The following is a 23,294-nucleotide window of genomic DNA, read 5'->3' on the forward strand; positions in this document are numbered from 1 at the left end:
TGACAAGGTACTGAAGGAAACTGTTTTGGAAAGCAGAAAACAAAATAATAATAGGTCTCTACATTTCCTTTTTGTATTTTCTGTCAAGCTAGACAGAAGCATTTCAGTCATCAAAAGATTAAGGGGATGTATTTCAAGAAAATATGTGTGCTCAGAGCCTCAGAAGAGGAATGGAGGCCATGCCTGCTAACTTTATCTGTGAACATACTCCCATTTCAAGAGGACGTACGGTGGCAGAGATCCTTTTCACAGTGGGAGCTATGTTGCTTAAATGTACTTACAGGTTTTGCTGTTCATATCGGGGACAAAGCTTTCTGCTGCTGGCTGGAGAGTAAGTTGAGAAAAAAACCTTTTGAACTGGCCTCATTATCACTGCATGTAAAAACAGCTATTTGGCTGCTTTAATTTTCATCAACAGAAATAATCGCTTGATTATTTTACTGACCTAAGATTACTGACTACTATGTTATTGGCCACATGGCTTCCTTCCAAATGCCTGTGCTGAGATAATGGGAGAGGACAGCATGCATTTTCCAGCATTGTAAGTTACTCTTGTGTTTAACTTATACTGTTCATGTTGGAGATGGTAGAACAGCTCAAAATATATCATTAAGTATAAGTTAAAAAGGAACAGATTTAATTAAGATTGTTTATCAGAGCATTTAGCAGTTCTGTAGTCTCTTGGCTGATCTTAATTAAGTGGATTGTCCCTGAACTTCTAAGGGGGGGTCAAAGGAGCAGTGTTACTCTGAGTACTCTGAATATGCAGAGCAAGTCTGAGACCACTTCATGAGGGTGAATGTGTGCAAGTCTACGGGGCCAGTTGACATGCATACCACTGTTCTGAGGGAACTGCCTGATGTGGTTGCTAAGCTACTCTCCATCATACTTGAAAACTCATAGCTGTCAGGTGAAATCCCTGTTGACTGGAAAAAGGCAAACATCAGTTTCATATTCGAAAAAGGGAGAAAGGAAGACCTGAATAACTTAAAGGAAGGTGAGCCTCACATTTGTGCCTGGGAAGATCATGAAGTAGATCCTCCTGGAAAGAGTTGTTAAGGCATATGTGAGATGTGGAGACAATCCAAGGCAGTCAGCATGGCTTCACCAAGGGCAGATCATGTCTGACCAATCTGGTGTCCTTCTGTGAAGGAGTGAAGGCATCAGTGAACAAAGGAAGGGCAGCTGATGTTGTCTACATGGACTTGTACATTTGACATACTTTCACACCACATCCTTATTACGAAATTGGACAGATATGAATCTGAAGGCTTGACATTTCAACAAATAAATAATTGACTGGGTGATCATAGCCAGGGAGTTGTTGTCAGTGACTCTGTGTCCAGGTGGAGGCTGGTCACAAGTGATGCCCCCCAGAGGTTTGTCTTGGGACTGGTGCTCTTCAACATTTTGATCAATGACATAGACAGTGGGACTAAGTTCACCCTCTGCAAATTTGCTGATGGAATCAACCTGAGTGGTGCAGTTGACACAGTAGAAGGGAGGTACACCATCCACAGGGTTCTTCACATGCTCAAAAAGTGAGCACACCAGAATCGCAGTGAGTAACAAGGCCTACTGCAAGGTCTTGCAATCCCAATTATGAGTACAGACTTGGAGAATTTCTAGAGAGCAGCCCTGCAGAGAAGGACTTGAGGGTTCTGATGGGTGAAAAACTGGATGTGAACCAGCAGTGTGCTGTTGGCTAACAGTATCCTGGGCTGCATCAGTGTGGCCAGCAGGGAGAGGGAGGTGATTGTCCCTCTCTATTCTGCCCTTGTGAGTCCCCACCTGGAGTTCTGTGTCTCAACCTAGGGCCTTCAGTATAAGAATGATGTGGATTTGTTGGAGTGGGTCTGGAGGAAGGCCGTGAAGATAACAAGAGGTTTGGAGCACCTCTTTTAAGAAGAAAGATTGAGGGAGTTGGGATTGTTCAGCCTGGAGGAAAGAAAGCCCCCTCCAACTTGAGCCATTCTGTGCTTCTATGATCCTATGAACATAATTAATTGATAACTTAGGACCATACTATAACAAATTGTCTAAACTTTTGGGCAGAAATGGAAGGTACAACGGAGGTAAGAATTAGCTGTGTTACAGGTGTGGATCTGATTGGACCTACCGGACTGTCCAGAAGAGGGTACATAAGGAAAGGCTTTTTCTTTGTATTTCTTTTTTCTTTCATGATCCTTACTGCAGTCAAGAAAGCCCTGAAAAACAGCTTCAGTTTTCACATCATCTTTTAAGTCTCTGTTCCCATCTTCTCAAAAACTTTGAAGGAACACTGCTTGTCACACAGCACATGTTGCCAAGGGGTACTGGTGTGATGATGAAATGTTCCTTGTATACAGCACAACAGGAGAGAAGAATTACATTTGTACTTTTTATTGCTATGATTTTTTTTCCTGACAAAGGCAGAACTTTAATTTCTAATATATCTTTGGGCACCAAATTAAGTAACTCAGTGCTCTGCTTGAGCAGAGTTTCAGTTACTTTGATCAGGCAATTCTGACTCTGATACTCTTTGAGAAAATTTTCTCCAGAGTTTAAATGAAGACAGAGTAGATCCACACAAAGTAATTACAATGGAGAATCTGTTTACAGATTATTACTGGAGGAGACCTAATGTTGCCCTTTATCATCACTTGTCATAGCAGTGACAGCCTGTAAACCTCCTGCCTGTGCATTATTCTTCATTTGTCACCGCCTGTGCCAACTCTTGGCCTGGCAGGTGCCTGGCATGTGTCAAACATATGATTCATGGGTACATTTGATCAACACTGTGAAGAAAAAGTGTGATGTATTTTCCTTTAAATTACAAATTAGACATTTATACCCCACATCTAGTGACAGGAGTTTTGGCTTCTTTATATCCAAAGTGCATCATTTATAGCACACTGTAGAATTTAAATACTGGCTTCTCTCTTATGCCTAACTCTGAAAGTGAAATTTATGTAATATTACAGCATATAAATGAAACCATCCTACCTCCTTGTTTTATTATCATGGTAAGCTTTCCTGAACTGATTCCTTTCGTAGTAAATGGGCTTAATGTGTTGTCTTCTGAAGATTTAAAGGCCATTTTATTTCATGCCTCTTTTAATTTCATGCACTTTATTATAACTTCTTTCAGAAGATTTCTTTAGAATTATAGTTTTGCTCTGACATTGATTGTTGCACGTTTATTTGGGCACCTGAGATTATTTGCTTCTAAATGTGTGTACAATGCATAGGTTTTGTGTGTGAGATGCTTCTTCTGGAGATAGTATTAGCAAAACAGTATGATCAGAAAAAAAAATATATATATATATATATTTTTTCTTCTAAGAAAGAAATCTTTGGAGTGCTGTGAAAGGGGACAGTTTATTTTGTTATTTTGGGGATAAAAATGAGTTTAATCAACATTTGTACATTGTGATAAATACTGTCAAAATAATTTGTTAGTCAAATGTATTGTCATACAGAGAATTATAAAGTCTTCTCTGATCTGTTTTAAATAATACTTGAACTGTGAGATTGCCAGGTATTGTATTCACTGAAGCATCCCTGGCTCTTCTAGTAGGTAGCTGACTCTTAAGCCAGCTGCTGACTGCTACATGACCATTAAATAGAGTTTCATGTAAATTGAATAATGCAAGAGTAACTGGTAAATAGCTGAACAGGAAGGATATGTTTTTAAAATTTCTCTACACAAAATAAAATGCCACTGTTTTTTTTAATGGCTGATTACTACTAGGGGTCAGGACTGACACCAATGCTCTTTAATGTCTTTATCAGTGACATCAACAGTGGGATGAAGTACACCCTCAGGAAGTTCACAGATGACACCAATCTGTGTGCTGTGGCCACAGGGGATGTCATCCAGAGAGACCTAGACAGGCTGAGCAGTGGGCCCAGGAGAACCTCATGCAACAAAGCCAAGTTGCAAGGTCTTGCACCTGGGTGGTGGCAATCCCTACTGTCAGTGCAATCCGAGGGATGAAAGGATAGATTGCAGCCCTGCCAGAAAGGATCTGGTGTACTGGTAGATAGCAAGCTGGGCATGAGCCAGCAGTGTGCTGGCCAGAAAGCCAACTGTATCCTGGGCTGCATCAAAAGAAGCATGGACAGCAGGTTGAGAGAGGTGATCCTGCCCCTCTACTCTGTGCTGATACCTCACCTGGAGAACTGCATCCAGATGCTTCAAGGAGACCTAAGAGTGGTATTTCAGTATCTGAAGGGGGGCTGTAGAGAAAAAAGAGGACAGGCTCTTGAGCAGGTTCTTTGGTGACAGAGCAAGGGGAAATGGTTTCAAATTAAAAGAAGAGAGATTTAGGTTGGACATAAGGAAAAGCCTTTTACAGTGAGGGTGGTGAGGCAGTGGCACAGGTTGCTCAGTGATGTGGTGAAAGTCCCCATCCCTGGAGACATTCAAGGTCAGCCTGAATGAGGCTCTGGAGCTGCAGGGGGGTTGGACTAAATGACCTTTAAGTGTCCCTTCCAACCCTAAGGATTCTGTGGTTCTACTTGCCTACTGCTACTGGCTGTTATTCTGTGTTTGTTTATGGTATCAGAGACTGGTAAGATTAGAACTAGATAGTGACACAATACATTGCAAGGGAAAATACAGTGTGAGAGTTCTTTCATATTAGGTTTAAAAATATATTTATCATTACTTGTATGTCCAAAAGGGACATTTTTTCTCCACTGTAAGATGTGTTCATTCTCGGAACAGAGAATGTTACTGTTGGCTATTGAACTTAAATACTTCATATTTTTCCAAAATAACTTTCCCAAATTTCGTTCTTGACCAAATCTCATAGCTAAAAATAGATAAGATACTGTAATAGGCATATCTTTCTGTTGTGATTTATTGTTAGAATATTATTAGCGTCATTGTTTTAACACATGTAGATACTTTATCTAGGTCTTACCTCTAATAATGTATATACTTCCCTTTGTGGATAGACATGATCTTTTTTTCAAGGTCACTTGTCTATGCTTTATCAAAACTAACTCTTCGTTTTGTTTTTGTCCTGATTACTTCCAAATATGTCTAAATGAGAATGTATTTAAAAGTCAGCATAAATAAGATATGAATTTTTGTTTTTATACTTCAGCTAATTTATGGGTTTTTCTTTGAACCATAATACAAAAAAAAAAAAATAAATCAGTTATGGGACTGAGTAGATGAAAACAATGTTGGTACTTGTGATTTTGATTTCAGAAGATGTGCTAGGTGTTTTAATGCAATTCTTCACAAACCAAATGGCGTTCTGTCTGAAATGTGTGAATAGATATTTGAAGGAAAGGAAGGAAGATGGTGTTTGCTGTACAGAATTTTGACTATTATTTCAGCAAAGTAGAAAATAAAAAAATAAAAATAATAAAAGCGTGGGAGACCACTTTTCCAGAGTTTGCAAGGAATCAGTGAAGGAAGATTATGAACGATCATTAATTTCATGGAGTTTGTCACTAGTTGTGTCTGAGCTCAACCAAATCATATTACAAATCAAATTTATATTATTAGTCTCTATTCTGTTTATATAGCTAAATAACTAATTTTGCATGATATAGCAGTGTGGATGGAACTTCAGACTTGTGGATGGAAAAGATCAGAGGGGAGGGTTTACATGACCTTAGGTACTACAGAAATTTGCACGGTGTCTCAGGAGTAGAAGAAGACATGGTATCTAAGAGATGAGATTTGATCTTTGGAAATATGTAATATCCTGTCAATTTAAAACTGTTTCGTTTTTCATGGCCATAAAACGATGCAATTAAGAACAAGTTGGATGTGGCTTTGGGCAGTCTGGTCTGATGGTTGGTGAGCCTGCATGTAGCAGGGGGGTTGAAACTCGACTCAGGCCATTCTGTGATTCTATGATTGACAGCCCTAACAGTCTATCTTGTATTTCCTGTAAGGACTCTTTGTATCTTTGTTTTTAAGGTCTATTTCCCTTCTTCTGTATTCCTGCACTATGGGAATAGCCTCAGTGGAGCTCATAAAAACAGGAAAACAGGTCGATAAATACACGCTTTAGGCAATCCTGTACACGGGCACAAAATGATCTAAAACCTGATTTAACCTCAGGCCAGTCATGATACTGAATAGCTGGTACCTATAATGAGTCTGAGTGGCATGCAGCCCTTGTCATGTAGATGTGGTCGGGCAGATAGAGATTATCATTCAAAGACACAGTACAACTCTTGTCATCATTACTGCTGCAGGATTGTGTTGGCTTTTATTGAGAAATGTAGGTAGCAAATTGGGATGAAAAAAAGGGATACCTCTTTTCAAAATGAAAACCTGGGAATTCTCCATTCAGCCATACTGTAGGAGTCAAAACCATTTGATTTTTATTTGAATGTCATTCCTTATTTTTTGTCTACTACCTGGCCTCATCATATTTCTCAGTTTTTTCACAATGACCCCAGGAGACTTACCACACTTCTGTTTACTGCTTGATCTAATACTTCTCATGGGAACCACTGTCATGACTTGCAGGCCTCCAAAGCCTTTCCAGAGTTGGATTTCTCCCTTCCAAAGCCCCAACTGTCTGTAATCCTTGCAAGCTGATTTTGTCAAATCTCAGACCTCTCCCTCATCAGTGTCAGAGTGCAACGAGATTAATCCATTAAGAAATATTCTATGCAGTGCTGCCCTACTAAACACATGTAAATTGTCTGTGCTGCTTCAGGTTTGCTAGCAATTCATTGACAATTCAATGTTTTCTACTACTTCTTATTCCACAGGTACATTTAGAAAGTCTTGCATGTTGATCAGGAGGTGTATGTGCAGGAAGCTGTTTCTGTGGAGCTTAATTTTATTTGAACACAATATCCTGTATTCTCTGAGCTGTGTCTTGTTTGCTTGTTTCCTTTAAATCTATGCATACATACACTTGAGGGCATTGCTAAAGTACTTTCTAGTAGTCTGTAACGAACTTATTGCGTTCATTTGTGATGTAAGGTCTGCATCAAAGCCTGTACTGACCATACAAGTCCAAAGAATAGATAGCTGATACAAGAGGCAATCGTAACGTAGCAAAATTGTATCAGTGAGATTTAGCTTACAACTCCTAGTAGCACTTACTGTGGCATCTTGCCATGTTATTGATATTGGAGACCAACCTTTTTTCTCCCTCTTTCCCTGCCAAGAGAAGTTATCGAATTCTTGCAAAGCAATGAATCCGAGAAGCTGAGGTGTTGCATCAAAGGCAAAAGATCAGTGTATCTGTTGCAGATGCATTCAGGAAGAGCTAAAAATTTAAGGTCTGATTTCTTTGGTGGTAGTTGGTTTTGGTTTTTATGGTTCTCAGTGTGTGTTTTCACTTAGAATAGAGAAGGTTCCCAAAAGCGCTGTTTTATGACACAAGCAAAGCCAGATTATGCAGATAAGAAATATATCGACTGCTGTACATTTGGAGCCTAATTTTATTAGCTGCCCATTTACTTCATGCAGGTATCCAACTTTTAAGATCTGCATGTCTGGTTCCCTCCCCATTAATAAAACAATCTAATTGTGCTAGTTTAATGCTTACTTTTTAAAAATTGTTTTCTGTGTTCATTTCTTGATAATAGTACTTAGTTGATAATAGCAAGTCCACTTGGAACAGACACTTTCTGTAAAACAGTATGCCAGAATTCTTGTGTGGCCTTGGGCTGCGGGAACCAGAGGATGCATGAATATCCTGTAGTTGTTTTGGTCATGAATATATAGCAGATGGCAGGTTGCCAGTAGCAACTGCAGGAAAAGGTCCAGAGAGTCAGTATCTTCCCCTGGGTGATAAAACACAGCATTTGCACTTTCTGAACCATCTCAGAGAGGATTTGTGGCAGATTTTGGAGGTCTTGAAAAAACAAGAGGTGGAAATGGATAAGCTTGCAGGTTGTATGCCAACCTGTCCTTCTGTTGGCTCCTCCAGTCTTGGCACAACTGACGCTTTTTTTTGCCCTTCTTTCTAGAACATTTAAAAGAGAAGCTGGAGGAATACATGGTCCGTTTTGCCAAAGTGAGGATTGTACGTACCAAGAAACGAGAAGGGCTCATTCGGACCAGACTGTTAGGAGCCTCGCTGGCTAGAGGAGAAGTCTTGACATTTCTGGATTCCCATTGCGAAGTCAACGTGAATTGGCTGCCTCCCCTGCTTAGTAAGTGTCTGAGTTTTCATCAGCTGTTAAAAGTAGAGCGTATAGCACAGTTTAAGCAATCCAGGCCACAGCTCACCATAAGGACATAAAATGTGCAGAAGCGTTTGGAGCTGCACTGCAGTGTCTGAAGAAGCAATATGAGAGACAACTCAGAAAAACCTGAGCAGCTCCAATTTATGTTTTGGGTTTTTTTTGCAACCAAAGAACTAGTGAGATTTAGAAGTGACACTTTGGCCTATCAGAGTAACATTAGAATTACATTTTATTGTGTTATTACTACTACTAAATAGACTACTAAATCTAGTATTGTGCTATGCCTTTACCATACACCTGAAAACTTTTGTTATGCATTTTTCATACTCCTTCCTAGTCTTCTACATTCCATTAAAATAACTTTCACTGCAAATGTATCTAGGACTTCAGAGTTAAATCCAATAACAACACATTCACAATAGAAAGCTCAGAGAGAATGATTAGCTATTGACTGCTTTGCTGGATTCCAGCTGCACCCAGCAAAGCTCCATTAGTCAAAGAAATGGAAAGAATCCATTGTTGTAGTCTAGGATTTCACTTAGGAAACAATGTCCCCTCTTCTGCCCTCCTGATTACATATGAAGTTTATGAAAATGAGTGCTTTCTGCTAGCAAAGCTAAATAAAACTTATGAATTTTTTATTAAGGAAATTTATATTAATTACAAGAATATGTCATAAGGGTATGACAGGAAAGCGTTTCATCACCTAGTGGTCATTGTTTCTTGAATCTTGTTTGTAGGCCATACGATAAGCCAATAAACATTTACAGCCAAGGAGAGGCATTGTTCTGCTAATGAACAATCACTTGAGACCAAAAAACAGAAATATTAACTGTTTTTCTTCAGATCAGTAGAAAGATAATTACAAAATTCCAAATTTACATCATTTCTAGCTTGCATATCAATTTATACTCTCTCTGTTTGTTACCATACTGCCCGTAGTCACAAGATCAGCGTTTTTAGCAGTAACTTCGCTGTCTTCATGTAAAGCCCAAATGGCATAAAGGAGCAGAGAGAAATGTGAGTTTCAGTGCTCCTTCCACAGGCAGCCCTGACAGATAGCCGTTCAACACCCTGCAGTGCACATATGCTTCCTTTACCTTCTGATTTTTCCCCAAAGTGCACAGTACATCACTATTAATGTAAAAAAAAAAATCAGGAAGATTGTCGCTCTTGTCTGCTGAAATCTTTTGCTAAGTTGTTGCAGATGATATTTAACCCTTGTATTTTGCTAGCTTAGATGTGGGAAAATTGCAAATTGCAAAAACAGTTCCTTTTCCTGTTTTCTTGTGTAAAGCAAAGATACATCTAGCTGGGTTTCACCAAATAAATGATGCTAAACAGAATGGCCACAAAGAATTCATAATAGCAACTAGGTTCACAGGGATGTTGCACTGATGATCTCAATCCTCAACCCTGAGATAGAAAAGTGAAAAGATGATAGAAGGGGACCAAGACCCTGTTCTATCCAATTCTCAAGTGCAACAGCATCTTTCTCAGTCTGCTTTCAGGGGAAATACCCTTAGCAAACCAGACAGAGGATCTGGGAAGTAATCTAGTGGAACACAGGAGCCCATGTGCAGTAGGCTTGATTTTGAAGAAAAGAATACAAGCTTTACATGAGGGAGGGCAAATAGTGAATGAACACTCAATGTATGAACACCTTATACCCTCTTTCCCCAAAGGGAAGAGGAGATTTTCTCAGAACCATTAGATGGTTAGGAACTAATAATAGTAAAGCTGATAAATATAGATAGATATTTGCAAGTGTTTACCTAAAGATTTGTGTTGTGATTCATACAGCACTGCATTTGAATTCATGTTGTTCAAGGAAACCAAAACAGAAGCTGCCCTATTTTAACTGTAATTTTCATCCGTTGAGCATAGTGAAAAGTCCTCAAAAAGAGCCCATTTCAATTCCATGCTGGAGTGAAGATTGCCAGTCTTCACTGAGAGAGGCAATAACTTGTACTGCTCCACAGTAGTGGCAGTTCTTCTCAAAGTCAGTCCTTGCATGATAAAAGACAGAAGGAAAAAGAAAAAAAAAAATCACTTAAAGACACTTCTCAAAGTTATTTAGGCATCTGGCTTACATTTTTAGAATTGACTATTGCTTTTTAGACCATAGGAAGACTGAGTTGCTTCAATACTTGTAAGATATCAAAATAACTCAATGATAGGTATTTTCTGTGGGGGAAAAAAATATATTCATTTCAATTACGGCCCTTATTTTTTTCTTAAAATGGCTGCAAAATGGCTTTTCTTTACTTTTCTAAGCTTTATTTAGTTTATTTGGCTAGCTTAAATGGCATTCTAAACTGAAATCAGCCACTCCAAGACTGAGATCGCAGGGAGTTTTGCCTGCTGGTCACTAAGCAGGCAGCTGTAGCCATGTAAAAATGTTGGCAAACACAGCTGGTTGGTATCACTTTGCAGTAGTGTGAAGTCAGCTGAAGGAGAACTGTAATTTGGACTCCAGCTGCTGTAGTTGAGTCCAGTGTAGTGCAAAAATCAGTTGTCATGGGCTTGAAGTAAGAAACCAAGGGGCAAACCAGCTGGAAGATGCAAGTATGTCTTACGTTAGGAGTAGTTGGGATAGAGAGCAGTTGGTGGCAAAGGCAGTAGCATGTTCACATCTGTAAAGCTATGATACCAGTACTCTTGGGGAACATAAGCTTGCCCCTACAGCACTTTTATCTGTGTCCTGAATTCATATTAAGGCTACGTTTAAGCCTTTAAAGCCTGTATGTAAAATTCATTATTTCAGGCATACTGGAAGAAACACTAAGGCTGAAAGTTTGATTACTTTGCCTTTTGGTGTGCACTGATATGTAATTTAACATCCTACTTTCCTCAAATGTCCAGATTTTGCTGTGGTTCCTCATTGATCAGGCATGTTAGCACCATCCTACTTGCAAAAGTCTTGCAGACCTGTAGGGAGAAAGATGGGGTTTGAATTGGAGCACTGCTCAAACAGTTGTATCACTGGCTGTCTTTGCTTGTTTCCAATCCTTCAACCTATTTAAAGGCAGCAGCTCTTAAAGGGAAAGATGTGTATGCATTATGATCTACCTTTGACCCACACCAGCCAAATCAACCCCGTTTAATTTCTCACTTCCAATCTGTTCACAAAGCAAGGATCAGAGATAGATTATCATAAGCCCTGTAATTATTAGCAGGACCATCACAGGAAAGAGATTATATAAAAATGACCTTACATGATGATTACAGATAGCACTACATAGTATATCAGTGAATGTAATTATATTTGGCAGTTGCAACAGTAATGCAGCCATTATCTCTCAGAAGAGTTTCCTAGAATATTGTGAGAGCTGCACTTTAAATTTATTTCGCTGTTCAAGATTTAGGATGTAAATCTCCCAGGTATAGCAATTTCTCACTAGCAGTCAGTGTTGTTTCCCCATTTGGACAGTCTCTTAATAATAATTGAGAATAAATATAAAAGCGACAAAAGTTTTGCTAAAACATATATATATATATATATATATATATATATATATAAAATTTTCATTTCAGTCCTTCATAAACAGGGAAACAAGGTCCACATTGGTAATAATCATGCTAATATTTCTTGCCTTAATATCTAAGTGTTCATTATACATTCCTCCCTCTGATATTTGCGGGCTTTTCTAGGATATTTCCAAGCACTAGTGAAATCTAATTCTTATTAAAAAAAATCACGTAGGCTTAGAAAATGTATTACATTTTGTAGAGAATCTAGGATATCATTTGGAGAAAAAGCTTTACTACAGTTACAATGTTGAGACCTTGTTTTTTCAAGGTTTCATGGATAATTTTTCTGCTGTTCTTTAATTCAAGTGCAGCTACAAAGTTTTCGTGTACTTCCTCACTTCAAAACATGATTCTTCTGCCTAATTCTTGCAGTTGGCATATCTTCTTTCCTTTTATTTCTTTTCTGGGAAGCTCTAAGGGATTAAGCAGTAGGATTCTCCAAAGGCAGACTCAGGCCCACACTGCTTTTATATTGGAGACAGGAATTTGATTTAGTCTCAAAGCTTCATTTTTTTTTTAAAGTCAACTGAAACCCCCTTCTTTATAAAACAGGTGAGTAAGAATAATGCTCTAAGGCTTTCTCTGTACTGCCAAGAAAGGCACAAAAAGGACAGCAGCCCTATTTTGTTCCTTGTGTTGGAATTTGCCTTTAATTTTAGCTTTTGATCTCGGAGCTGATGTTCACCAGTGCTACAGAGCAGGGGCTGAATGGTTGCAAAGTCTGGGATTTGCATTTGGGAACATGAATCTCTTTCACAGGAGCCTGCCATATACACTCCCCACAGCTGAAGGAGTATTTTTACATTTTGCTCGCTGGCTTGTTGCATAGCTGACAGATTGGGGACAGCTTAGAGTAGCAAAGTGACAGAGATACAGATGACTGGACTCCTGTGGGTCTCTGAGGGATATGCCTCCCTTTAAAGAACTGTAAATGCTTCTAATCATTGCCCAACTGCATTAAGTCCTCTTAGACAAAGGCTTGATGCAGATTTGAAAAACGAAATGTTTTGGGGGCCACAGGAAACGAAGCAACCAATCTTCAAACATCAAAAAACCTGTGGGATTCGCTTTGCAGTAATATGACAGATGGCTTGACTAGACATGCCATTTCCTATTTTCTACTTTCATTTTTCAGACCAGATTGCACTAAACCACAAAACCATCGTGTGTCCTATGATCGATGTCATTGACCACAATCATTTTGGCTACGAGGCACAGGCAGGGGATGCCATGCGAGGAGCTTTTGACTGGGAAATGTACTACAAAAGAATCCCGATTCCTCCTGAGCTCCAGAGAGCTGATCCCAGCGACCCCTTTGAGTAAGTAGCAATAAAGGGGAGAGTGGGAAAATGAAGCAAAACTAGCAAAGAAGGTGGCTGCAATAAAAGAAGCCAGGCCCAGGAATTTCCATGCAGGCTGCATCGTAGTAATTAAAGGTAGTAGAAGCAAGCAGCTATGAACTTCAAACTGGCAAAAAGATCAGGGCAACAAGTCGTCAAATTCACAAGCTGTGCTCAGTAACACTTCCTGATCTTTTCTGGCCTGTTGGCTGTGTGAAAAAGAAACAGACACATAGTTAAGAGAAAGTATTGGCATTGGGAAAGCAAAGAACGTGACTACAGCAGTTCTCTCTACTCCGCAGACTGCTTTCTGAACAAATTTTAGTTGTGTTTTCTTTGCTGAGGGTTGTTATAGTACATGCATTAATCAGTGTCCACATTTGTGGCAGCAAATGCTTTGTTTATGATTGGTGATATTGCTATTGTGTGTGTGTGTTGCTGTAATTTTAACACAGGACTGTCAAACCTGAACAGTGACAAGCTGATTTGCATATAATTCTTGATAAGACAGCCTCTAAAACCAATATTACATAGATCCACTCATTCAAAGCAATGACTGTCTGCTCTTCATAAAATTGTATTTTTAAAATTTTTTTTTTCTTTTTATTCTCATGTAAGGTTCAGCTGGGGTCAATCCTCACCAGCAAAGAGAGGTCAGGCAGCCAGACATGGTTCAGTGTGATAGAGTCCCCAAGTCTCTTATTCAGCATGCATCTCAGCAGGGCTGGCAGGCAGACTTGCTGTGATTCTCATTCCTGTCTGAAATGCCACACTGCAGATTTTGACAGGTTAGAAAGTCAGCATTTTCCCCTTCTCAACACAAAACCTGGAAGAAATAGCAACAGAAAATCAGTGTCTCTGGCCCAGACTCTGCACTATTTGAAATGAAAGGATGTGATTCTTGCAGAGCATGACCCTTGTATCCAGGGGTTGACCAGAACGTTGAAAAGAAGTAGGTAATTGCAGCATTCTATGGCTTATTTTCATTGTTCTCCTTGTTACTTTTTACCTAGCAGTCCCCCATCCAGGCACATCAGTCTTCATCTTACATTGGTTTAAGTGCTGATAAAGTACTTTCCTTCTCCTGGCAGTGTGGCAACGCTTCAACACAGATGCAGCAAATGCAGTCACAGAATGATTCAGAGCTGCTAGATGCCCCACTGCTCTTCCACAGGTCTTCCTGGTCCTCTGACCAGCTGTGATTTCTTGCTGCTTACTGAAAGTCACCTCATATATCCTATAATTTGGTTCAGCGTTTGAAGTTTGTGTATAAGTAGAACTTAGCTGTTGCAACTAGAGAGTTGTTTATCAGCAGTTTCGCATGCTTACAGTTTGTCATATTCATCTCTCAAAAATGAGAGGGCTGAAGAGGAGATTCTTGAAAGAAGCTTTATAGAGCAGACAAGGCTTCACATGCACTGCAGAGCAGATGAGGCTATTTTGCATGAAGTGTTGTTGCTAGCATGGCAGCAGTCAGTGCCCACCTTGCCCTGCCTCCATATGTAACACACAAAGATAATGGCTTCGCAAAGAATATTTGATGTGTAAATCTCTTGTAATTTGAGTCACTGCCTCCCCCAAAAAAGCACGTCTTCCTCATTTCTAAATAAATCAAGGATTGCCTTCCTTTGTTTTCCCTATCACAGAATCCACATCAGAGGTGTGCAGGATGAAAAGCAGTCAGGCACAGGGACCCATTGTGTCCACCCCACATGTGGGAACAGAATTGAAGACCAGCTGAGCTAGGCAATCTGTTTGCTCAGACGTATGCATTGCCAAGAATGGCAAGGGTAGAAGTGTTTCTAATGATCAATATTTTTGCTTAGTTAAGAAATTGTTTTCTAATTGAAAGTCAGTGCTTTTCTCCTAGGGCCTTCTCTGTTGACACCTCGAGCATTTAATACTTTCCTTACGACAAATAACATAAATGTTGCAGAAGTCACGCTTAAATATCAGTAACTTAATTGACTGAGGCAGCTTATACAGAATTAAAGAGGCAGAACTGTTTTCCTTTAGGTGCATACTCTAAAGCTAGAAATGGCTTCAGCAAGAACTGTAATTATTATGTGACTATTTTGTAAGCAGTAGGGGTGTGTGTATATATATATATTTAAGTTAAATATTGTTCTATTGGTATTCTAGTAGCTCTGTTTTTTGCTAACAGCATCAGACCTTAGTTGATCCTTAACGAAGTGGAAAATTGCCAAAGTTTTTAGTAAAATACCAGCAAATAATGGGTATGAGATCCAAAAATTGTGCGGCTCAGTTTTTCCCCTTACTTGAAATGCCAGCCTATGTTCAGCAGAAAAGGTCACATCAGCCTTAATGTACATAAAAACAGATCAAACTGCAGAAGACCCAAAATTAGTCATTGCATCACCTCTATGATGTACTTTTTTTCCATCTGCATGTAATCAATATACTGCTTTAGTGGAGTTCAGCAGTGTTTGCAATTGGCCCAACAAACTGAAGTGTGTTCACGTAGGCTTTGCTGTGACAGTGTGGAGCTGACTGAATTCCAATACTAGCTAAGGTAGCATTTCTGGAAATAATTTTTTCCTTTAAATATATGTATCTTTTTCTATCCAGAGTCTCTGAACTCCTTGTTGATTTCCCTTTGTTGTATGTCGCGGAAGCAATGGACATTTTGTATAGCATTCAACTGCCTTATTGCACTTACAGCCCATCACAGCTGACTGTAGTGATTTTTTCTCTTTTGATGCACGTACAGATCTATGATACATTCTGAAGGGGACTTCATGTTGTTTCTCTCTGATGTATTTAGGGCTAGGGGCAGAGCAAATTGATTCTGCTGTATTGTGGGAAGCGGTCTTTGTAAGATAAATGTGAAATCATCACCATACCATGATGATGCTCGGTGACTTGATCCCAAGGTCCCTGATTGTTCAGCAAAACTTGAGATAACTTGTAAAATATTCTTCTGGTCTATAAATTGGGAGCAACAGAGATGTTTACCTCCTTTATGGCAAAGTTCATCGTGGCTTGTGATCTTTCATTGACTTGTTTCTCTGCCATGCTAGAGATTGGGGCATAGCTCACAAGCTCTGGTGTTGCTGTTTCTCTTTCTGTGGTGCAAAACATGCACTGTCCTCTGGAGGAATTTTCCCAACTCAAGCTGTTGCCACTTAAAATAATAGGGTAATCTTTTTACCATAATGGACTGCGATATAGAGCGTGTTAGTGTATGTGATCTACTAGCCTGTCTGGGCTAAAAGCTCTGTGGAAGTTTAAAGTAGGACTTTGCTCAAGCCTGTTGGGGATGACTGATCCTTATTTCCTGGCAGCACTTACGTAACATCAATTTACATTATCATGTATCCTGTCTGAAAGCAGGCATCGGTGTCTTTTGTTGCCATCAGCAACTGGACAAGAAATCATCAAAAATTCAGCTCAAAAATCTGTTTCAATAAAATCACGTAATGGAGATGACTAGTATAGGTTAGGATAGGAAAGGCTGCGCAGCTCCTCAGAGCAGTTTTGGTTGAGGTGTATCTTCACAATACAGTTTGGAGGGAGAGGTGTGAGCAAGACCTGACAACATTGCTATGGAACTGCAGCTTAGAATGGAAATGAGAGGAGTGTTCTGCCACTTGCTGAATACCAAAACTTCCAGCATCTGGAAAACTCCAAGCATGGAGTTTTGTTGTATGAATACTACTTGCTCTTGAATGGTTCCTTTCTGTAATTCCCTGTTTGCATTCTGATGTAGAGGTGTCACCTCCAAACCTCCCAAAAGACAGAGCTGGAGAGTCACATAATTCTAGCTAAGGACCAGAAGAATAGTTTGGAAAATAGTCTTCTAGCTGGTGAGTTAGAAGACTTTTTGTAACCTTTTCTGAGATTTGTGCTCTTTGTACTCTGTTTCCCTTCTATGAAATAGGAATAGAAAAGCCTCACTATGCCAAAGCTACATTTGGTACAAGTGCAGCCAAGGCTGTAGGACTGAGGTTTCGCAGTACTGTGTGGCATTCATTTAGTACGAATATACTTCTGCCATAAGATAGGCTGCCCAGAGAGTTTATGAAGTCTCCTCCTTATACTCTTTCCTGTGCAACCTACTATAGGAAACCTGCCATAGCAGGGGACTAGTGGACTTGGTGATCCCCAGAGGTTCCTTCCAAGCCTTACAATTCTGTGATTCTAGTAAAATTCTGGATCTGCTCAGTGAATTAAAATAGGTAATTAGTGTATTGTTCTCTTGCCTAACAGACTGTCAGCCTTCAATATAAAACATGACTTTAATATGATCAGTTATGCGTTAGATTGCCTGGCACTTTCTGTTGATTTGCATTTTTACAATCATATTATTACTATGTAAGCTGTTGTCAGGCTGCTCTTTTATTTGGATTTATTATACTCTAGCTTAGAAATGTTCATTTTTCTGCAATTCCTTACTTTCAGTATTTATACATATTTTTAACAGCATGATGGTACAAAGAAACTCTTTGCATAGGCTGCATTTCAAATCTGACAAGTACTTTTACAATTTTATGATCATTTTCTGAAATTTAGAAAGAGCTAAGGATGAAGATTGCTGTTCTGTAGCTCCCAGTGCTTTATAGTCTGTGTCTTTTATGGCTGATTTCTGCCTGTAAACTTATTCACAAAACGTCTCAAAACCAGAAACAATCGTCTTTTTTTCCTTTTCTTTTTTTTTTGTTTTTTTTTGAGTATAATCTAGTGTTTTGAACTGTGCTTCAGGAATATTTGATGCAAAGGCATTATTTTACAGGAAAGCAGTTGCCAGCCAGTATGTGTTTGTGCAATTTAGGGTCTTGATTTATTGTTTTGACAAGCAATGGTTTATAGAAGAAATGGTAGTGGAGATAACAATAGCTTTTACAAACTGCTGTCCAACTGTGACCCCATGAAAATTTCAGAATTCTCTATCAATGAAAAATGCTAACACTGACGCACAGCATTTATGAGTGAAGATATGAATATTCCATTGTTTTCTCCTGCCTTTGATACATTTTTTGTGTAGAGATTCTGTACAAGCAGTACATTTTCTCTGAAGGCCAGCCCAGAAGAGAGAGCTTTACAAAGAGCACGATCTTTTAGATTTAAAAAAAAAATAAATCGAGTATAAAATCTGCTGCTGGGATGATTTTTCCAACCTCATAGGAGTCATTTGGGCAAATAGTTGATTCCTGCGTACTAACTGAATTGAGCACATTCACATTGGATGCACAACTTTTCACTTGAATGTTACTGGTGGCTCTTACCTCCCTAGATAAAAGGAACCAGATCTTGTCCATAAACTTGTTGTTGCTATGCCAAAGTAGCTACACCTTTTCTACTTCTGTGAAAAGTTATATTTCCAATTTTCTTTTATAATTGGATTTCATAATTAGTATAAAAGCATAAACATCTTGAATGCAATGTTTCTAGAGCTGTTAGCCTGCTACTTCCCACAAGTATTAACTTCAGAGCTTGATAGTCGATATGCCCATATGCTAGGGCAGATTCACAGAGTGGGTCATCAAAACTACCAGTAATTGGAAAACTAAGTAGTTTCTGGACATGAATTTAATATTTCTGTACATAAAAAAAGACTGGGATGGTGGCCAAGAAAATGGTAGAGATACGTTGCTTAATGCATCTAGGTGAGCCATTTAAAGCTATCAATATGCTATTGATAGAGATGATTTGGTTTTCAAAATTATAAAATCGTGTCTGAACAATTTTCAGTGATGAAAAAGAAGTCACCATTCTGAAATAGTTATTTGTATTTATAATTGCACATTTTCAAGCCTTTTTCTCTACAACTTTCATTCAGAATTAGATGACACACATTTTTACTAATAGACAGAAAAACATCCTTCTCTTCCATTTTGTAGTGTGTTGGGATTGACTTCTGCATCCACTGCCATTTCAACTTGTTTGAGCTTGTTGGTTGTTGCTTTTTTAAAGAATGACTGTTGCTGTTTAGTTTATGTCCATGCTTCATCTGCTCCCAGAATGAGACTGAAACCAATTACTTTTTGTTAGACCCTTCTCTGTGCCAGACATCTTCCAAATTTGTACTTAACGTGAGTTCCGTATTTGTTCACTGGCTTAAATTTACTACTACTGTCCAGCGTGGGCAGTTGGTGGGAGTTATTTCCCTCTTCTGCAAGATCTGCCAGGTGCTCCACAGTGTCATAGTACATAGAGGTGGTTGAGTCACCGTCCCTGGATGTGTTTAAAGACCTTTTGGATGTGGTGCTCAGGGGCATGATTTAGCGGAGGGTTGTTAGTTAGAGTAAGATGGTTAGGGTGTGGTTGGACTCTGATCTATAAGATCTTTCCCAACCTGAGCAATTCTATGATTCTATGATTCTACTTTCCCCTGCAATGCCCATGGTTCTTTTTTCACAGCCCGCAGTGAATTAAGTCTGGTATAGAAACATATTTACGTGCACGTATACACCTGATTCTTTGTCTGTAGTGAATAATTCTCACTGTCTAGCTGTCTTGGCATTGGATCCCCTTAGCCCTGGGGATGAAGACACTTTTTTGTGTCCACTTTGAAGAACCTCAGCTGCTAATGCGTTATATGCTGGAAGCATGAGAAGAAGGGATTAGGAAGAATTGTCAGGAATCTCCTATCTCATCCCCTCAGCCTCGCCCATCTTTTCATAATATTTATCTTAGAGTAGCCTGGTCTTAAATCTCCAGCAATGCAGAGTCACACAATTTATTGTAGAGCCAGTGCTTCAGTACTCTTCTTATCCATAATAGCTAACCTTGTCACAGCTTTAACCCTCTTCTGTTTTATCTTCAACAGCTCACACTGGGAGAACAACTTTTAAGTACTTGAGAACTGGTGTCAGATCAGTTGACTGTTCATTGTCAAGTAAAATATTTTTTCAGTCTCTCTTAATAAGTCATATTTTCTAGATTGCTGAGGATTATCTTTGCCTTTCTATGGACTCTTTCCATGTAGCCTGGGAGCAATACTGACAGCACATACTGCAACAGCCAAAGCCTTATAGTTTTCTAGTAGTGCAGATGAGCAACTTTATCTGTCTCAGAGGTTGCATTCCTATTTATGTTTCCTTGATGTTGTTAATTCATACCAGGCTTATTTTCTGGTATAATCTCTGCACATTTTTTTGGCAGAAACTGGTATGTAGCCAAGTTTTCATCCGTCTTTTTTTGTTGTTGTTGTTAATTCAAATTTTACCTGTTTGAAGGCAAGACATCAATTGTCATATCTGATTCAAGTGCCATGGCCAAAAAAGCGATGTGTCTTTGTTATCTGTAGTTCAGTGTGATACTTGGTACTTAAGTGTGTTTCTTCACTTCTCCAGCTTGCCAGGTGTTTCAATTCTGGTTAATCTTCAAATTAGTTTAAAACCTACTGTAGTGTTATTTGTGCTTTATTTGAAGTTCATGCAACTGACAAACTCCATTCTAAATTCAGATTGTAAGAATGAGAGGATTCAAGATATATGATGTGTTTAGCTTTTGGTAGTGCATCCAGAGTTCTTCCATTTCCTCAGACAAAATTGAGCATGTATCACTTCTGTGACTCTGGAAAACTTGTTCAACTCAGAAGCCATGCTTCGTGCTGGGTAAACTTTTATAAATCATCTTGATACTCTGGTAAAAATTAGTGATCTTTATACATATGTCTTAAAACTCAGATCCTCTGAGCGCCAGGTGTTTCATGTACACTCCTCTGAAAGCTCTAGATGGTATGAATTTACAACACAGTTTCAGCTTGCTCTTCTGCTTTCTTTGCAGACCAGAGACCAGCATCTAGAACCTCATGGTCACAAATTCCAAACAAGTACAGTTAGACAAAAAGCCCCATATAAGTTTGCTGAGTAGGTTTGCTGAATGCAAGTTTTTAATGAAACATTGAACTGCATCATATGCAAGACAATCTTTTGCAGTTATACTCAGAATAATATCCTCTTTGATATTGGGTTATAGGTGATTGAATTTTACTTATGGCTATTGGCTGTTTTTGTATCTCTCTGACAGCCATTATGTCTAGTATACATTGCTGTCATTTTTAACTCTACCAGTTATCTGTGAATTGATCATTTATTTAACATTCAACTGAGAAAAAGAGAGTTAATGCAAATTTTGAATAAATATCATGAAAGGTCAGTGTAGGTATTGACATAATGAGGATCTTACAAATAAAACAAGCAAGATCACATTCTGAATCATCCCCAGACATTCTAGCATTTGTTTTCTGTTCATTTAAGTAACCAAAATATGTTTTTCTTCTGTCTGTAAGATCACATTTGCCAAGAGGCAAAAGCAAATGCCTCCAGCAGCCTATGAGACAAAAATTATGATAAGCACCCTAAGTTTTGATGTGGTAGTTTATTTATTAAATGCTGTGCATTTCTGTTGAGAGACAAGGAATAAATAAGGCTCAAAAGAATTGGCATTTGTTGTTCCATAAACCGGGAGCTAGCACCTAAGACCTCATGGGCACAAGTTCCAGAAAGTTGTTTGGAGCTTTATTTTCAATGCACTGTCTACAAATCAAGAGGTTTTCAAGAGGCGCCAATAGCTTTTACAGAAGATACCAAAGGAAAAGTGAAGTTACTGAGTTCTCACCCCACAGGAAATATTTCAGGTTCCTGGATTGCTTCTTTGCAATATGTTTTACTGCTTAGCCCATTTTGTGGTGATTCCTTTTGACAGAATAATGATTTAAGTAGCAAAACTTTTCAAAGCATAATCTTTCTTTGTTCCTGACTTGTTCAAAGGGCATTCAGGTAAGAACAGTCTTTTGATATAACTTGCCTATGTACAGTGTACATAATTACAATATGCAATTGATTTCAGAGACATAATTAAGTTGATGTAGGTAAATCATATGGGCCCTATTATTTCAGTATTGGTTTATATGACCTTATATCAAGCAGCATAAATAAAAGCAAATAAATTACTTTGAATTTTCAACAACATTGCCCTAAATTTTATGCTCTGTCTTATAGTACACTAGTTATTCAAATTTCTTTTTTTGCTAAATAGGGATATTGTTGTTATTCTGTGACAGAGAGTTGTTTGGAGACATTATTGCAGTTGTTTGGTTTTTTTTAATCACAAAATATTATTGCTATCCAAGATGATTTCCAATATGAGTTTCTATAATAATTTCATAGGTTCATAGTTTTTTTAATGGCAAAACAGAATATTGTGATTGTCTTGACGGAGTGCATTAAGGACATTCCTGTATGTGCTGGAACATAATCATGTTTATAATTTCTGTAGGAATGAAAAGACTCAAAATTTGTCAAAGTGGGGTATTTGGATGACTGGCTTTACATATCTTTTCATAGAATTATACAATGACTTGGATTGAAAGGGACCTGAAGAGTCATCAAGTTCCAACCCCCTCTCCACAGAAAGGGCTGTGAGCTGCTAGGTCAAGTACTGGATCAGATTGCCCAGAGCCCCATCCAACCTGGCCTGAACACCTCCAGGGATGCAGCATCCACAGCCTCTCTGGGCAGCCTGTGCCAGCACCTCACTACTCTCAGTAAAATAATTCCCCTGACATCCAATCTAAATCTCCCTTCCTTTTGTTTAAAACCATTCCCTCTTGTTTTATCATTATGTACCTGGGTAGAAAGTTGATTTCCCGCATGTTTATAAACTCTTTAAATACTGGAAGGTCGCAATAAGGTCTCCTTGCAGCCCTCTCTTTTCCAAGCTGGACAAGTCCAGTTCCTTCTGCTTATCTTCATAGGAGAAGCCCTTGAATCATCTTCATGGCCATCCTCTGGACCTTCTCCAAAAGCCCCGCATCTTTCCCATGTTGTGGTACTGCAGATGGGGCCTCACAAGGGCAGAACAGAGGGGGACAGTCACCTCCCTTGCCCTGCTGACCATTCCTCCTCCTGATCCCAGAATATTGTTGGCCTTCCAGGCTTCAAGCACGCAGTGCTGTGTCCCATAAAGATTTTCATAAACTGGAACCCCTAAGTTCTCTCATCAGGGCTGTTCTCAAGGAGTACTTCTCCCAGTTTGTGTACATATACTGTTATGGATTTTTTTTGTGTTGTGCAGTAGAATACTGATTAAGGTTGTTTTCAGTTGCTTGACAGCACATGGTCTAGTATTAGAAAATGTTGGATGATTACATGCTTAACTCCCTTCCTTTTGTTAGCATTTTCTTGAATATTAAATTTGCCTAAGCACTGTGGACGCAGCTGACCATTGGCTGTAAGAATATCTTTGGCAAGGAAGGCTGATAGATGAGTCTTAACTACAGACAGATTT

At 38.9% G+C, this 23,294-nt stretch overlaps 1 protein-coding gene across 1 annotated transcript in view; it reads left to right on the forward strand.

Moving 5' to 3' along the window:
- Positions 1 to 23,294, forward strand: part of GALNTL6 (polypeptide N-acetylgalactosaminyltransferase like 6) — a gene marked incomplete at both ends in the record, with an annotated part of 424,708 nt that overhangs the window by 333,450 nt on the left and 67,964 nt on the right. The window contains 2 exons of the mRNA XM_079534806.1: positions 7,945 to 8,130; positions 12,833 to 13,016. Of these exons, the coding sequence (XP_079390932.1) occupies positions 7,945 to 8,130; positions 12,833 to 13,016 (370 nt within the window). The remainder of the gene's footprint in view (positions 1 to 7,944; positions 8,131 to 12,832; positions 13,017 to 23,294) is intronic.

The sequence above is a fragment of the Tetrao urogallus genome, assembly GCF_951394365.1.
Source record: "Tetrao urogallus genome assembly, chromosome: 4".
NCBI classification, from domain to species: domain Eukaryota; kingdom Metazoa; phylum Chordata; class Aves; order Galliformes; family Phasianidae; genus Tetrao; species Tetrao urogallus.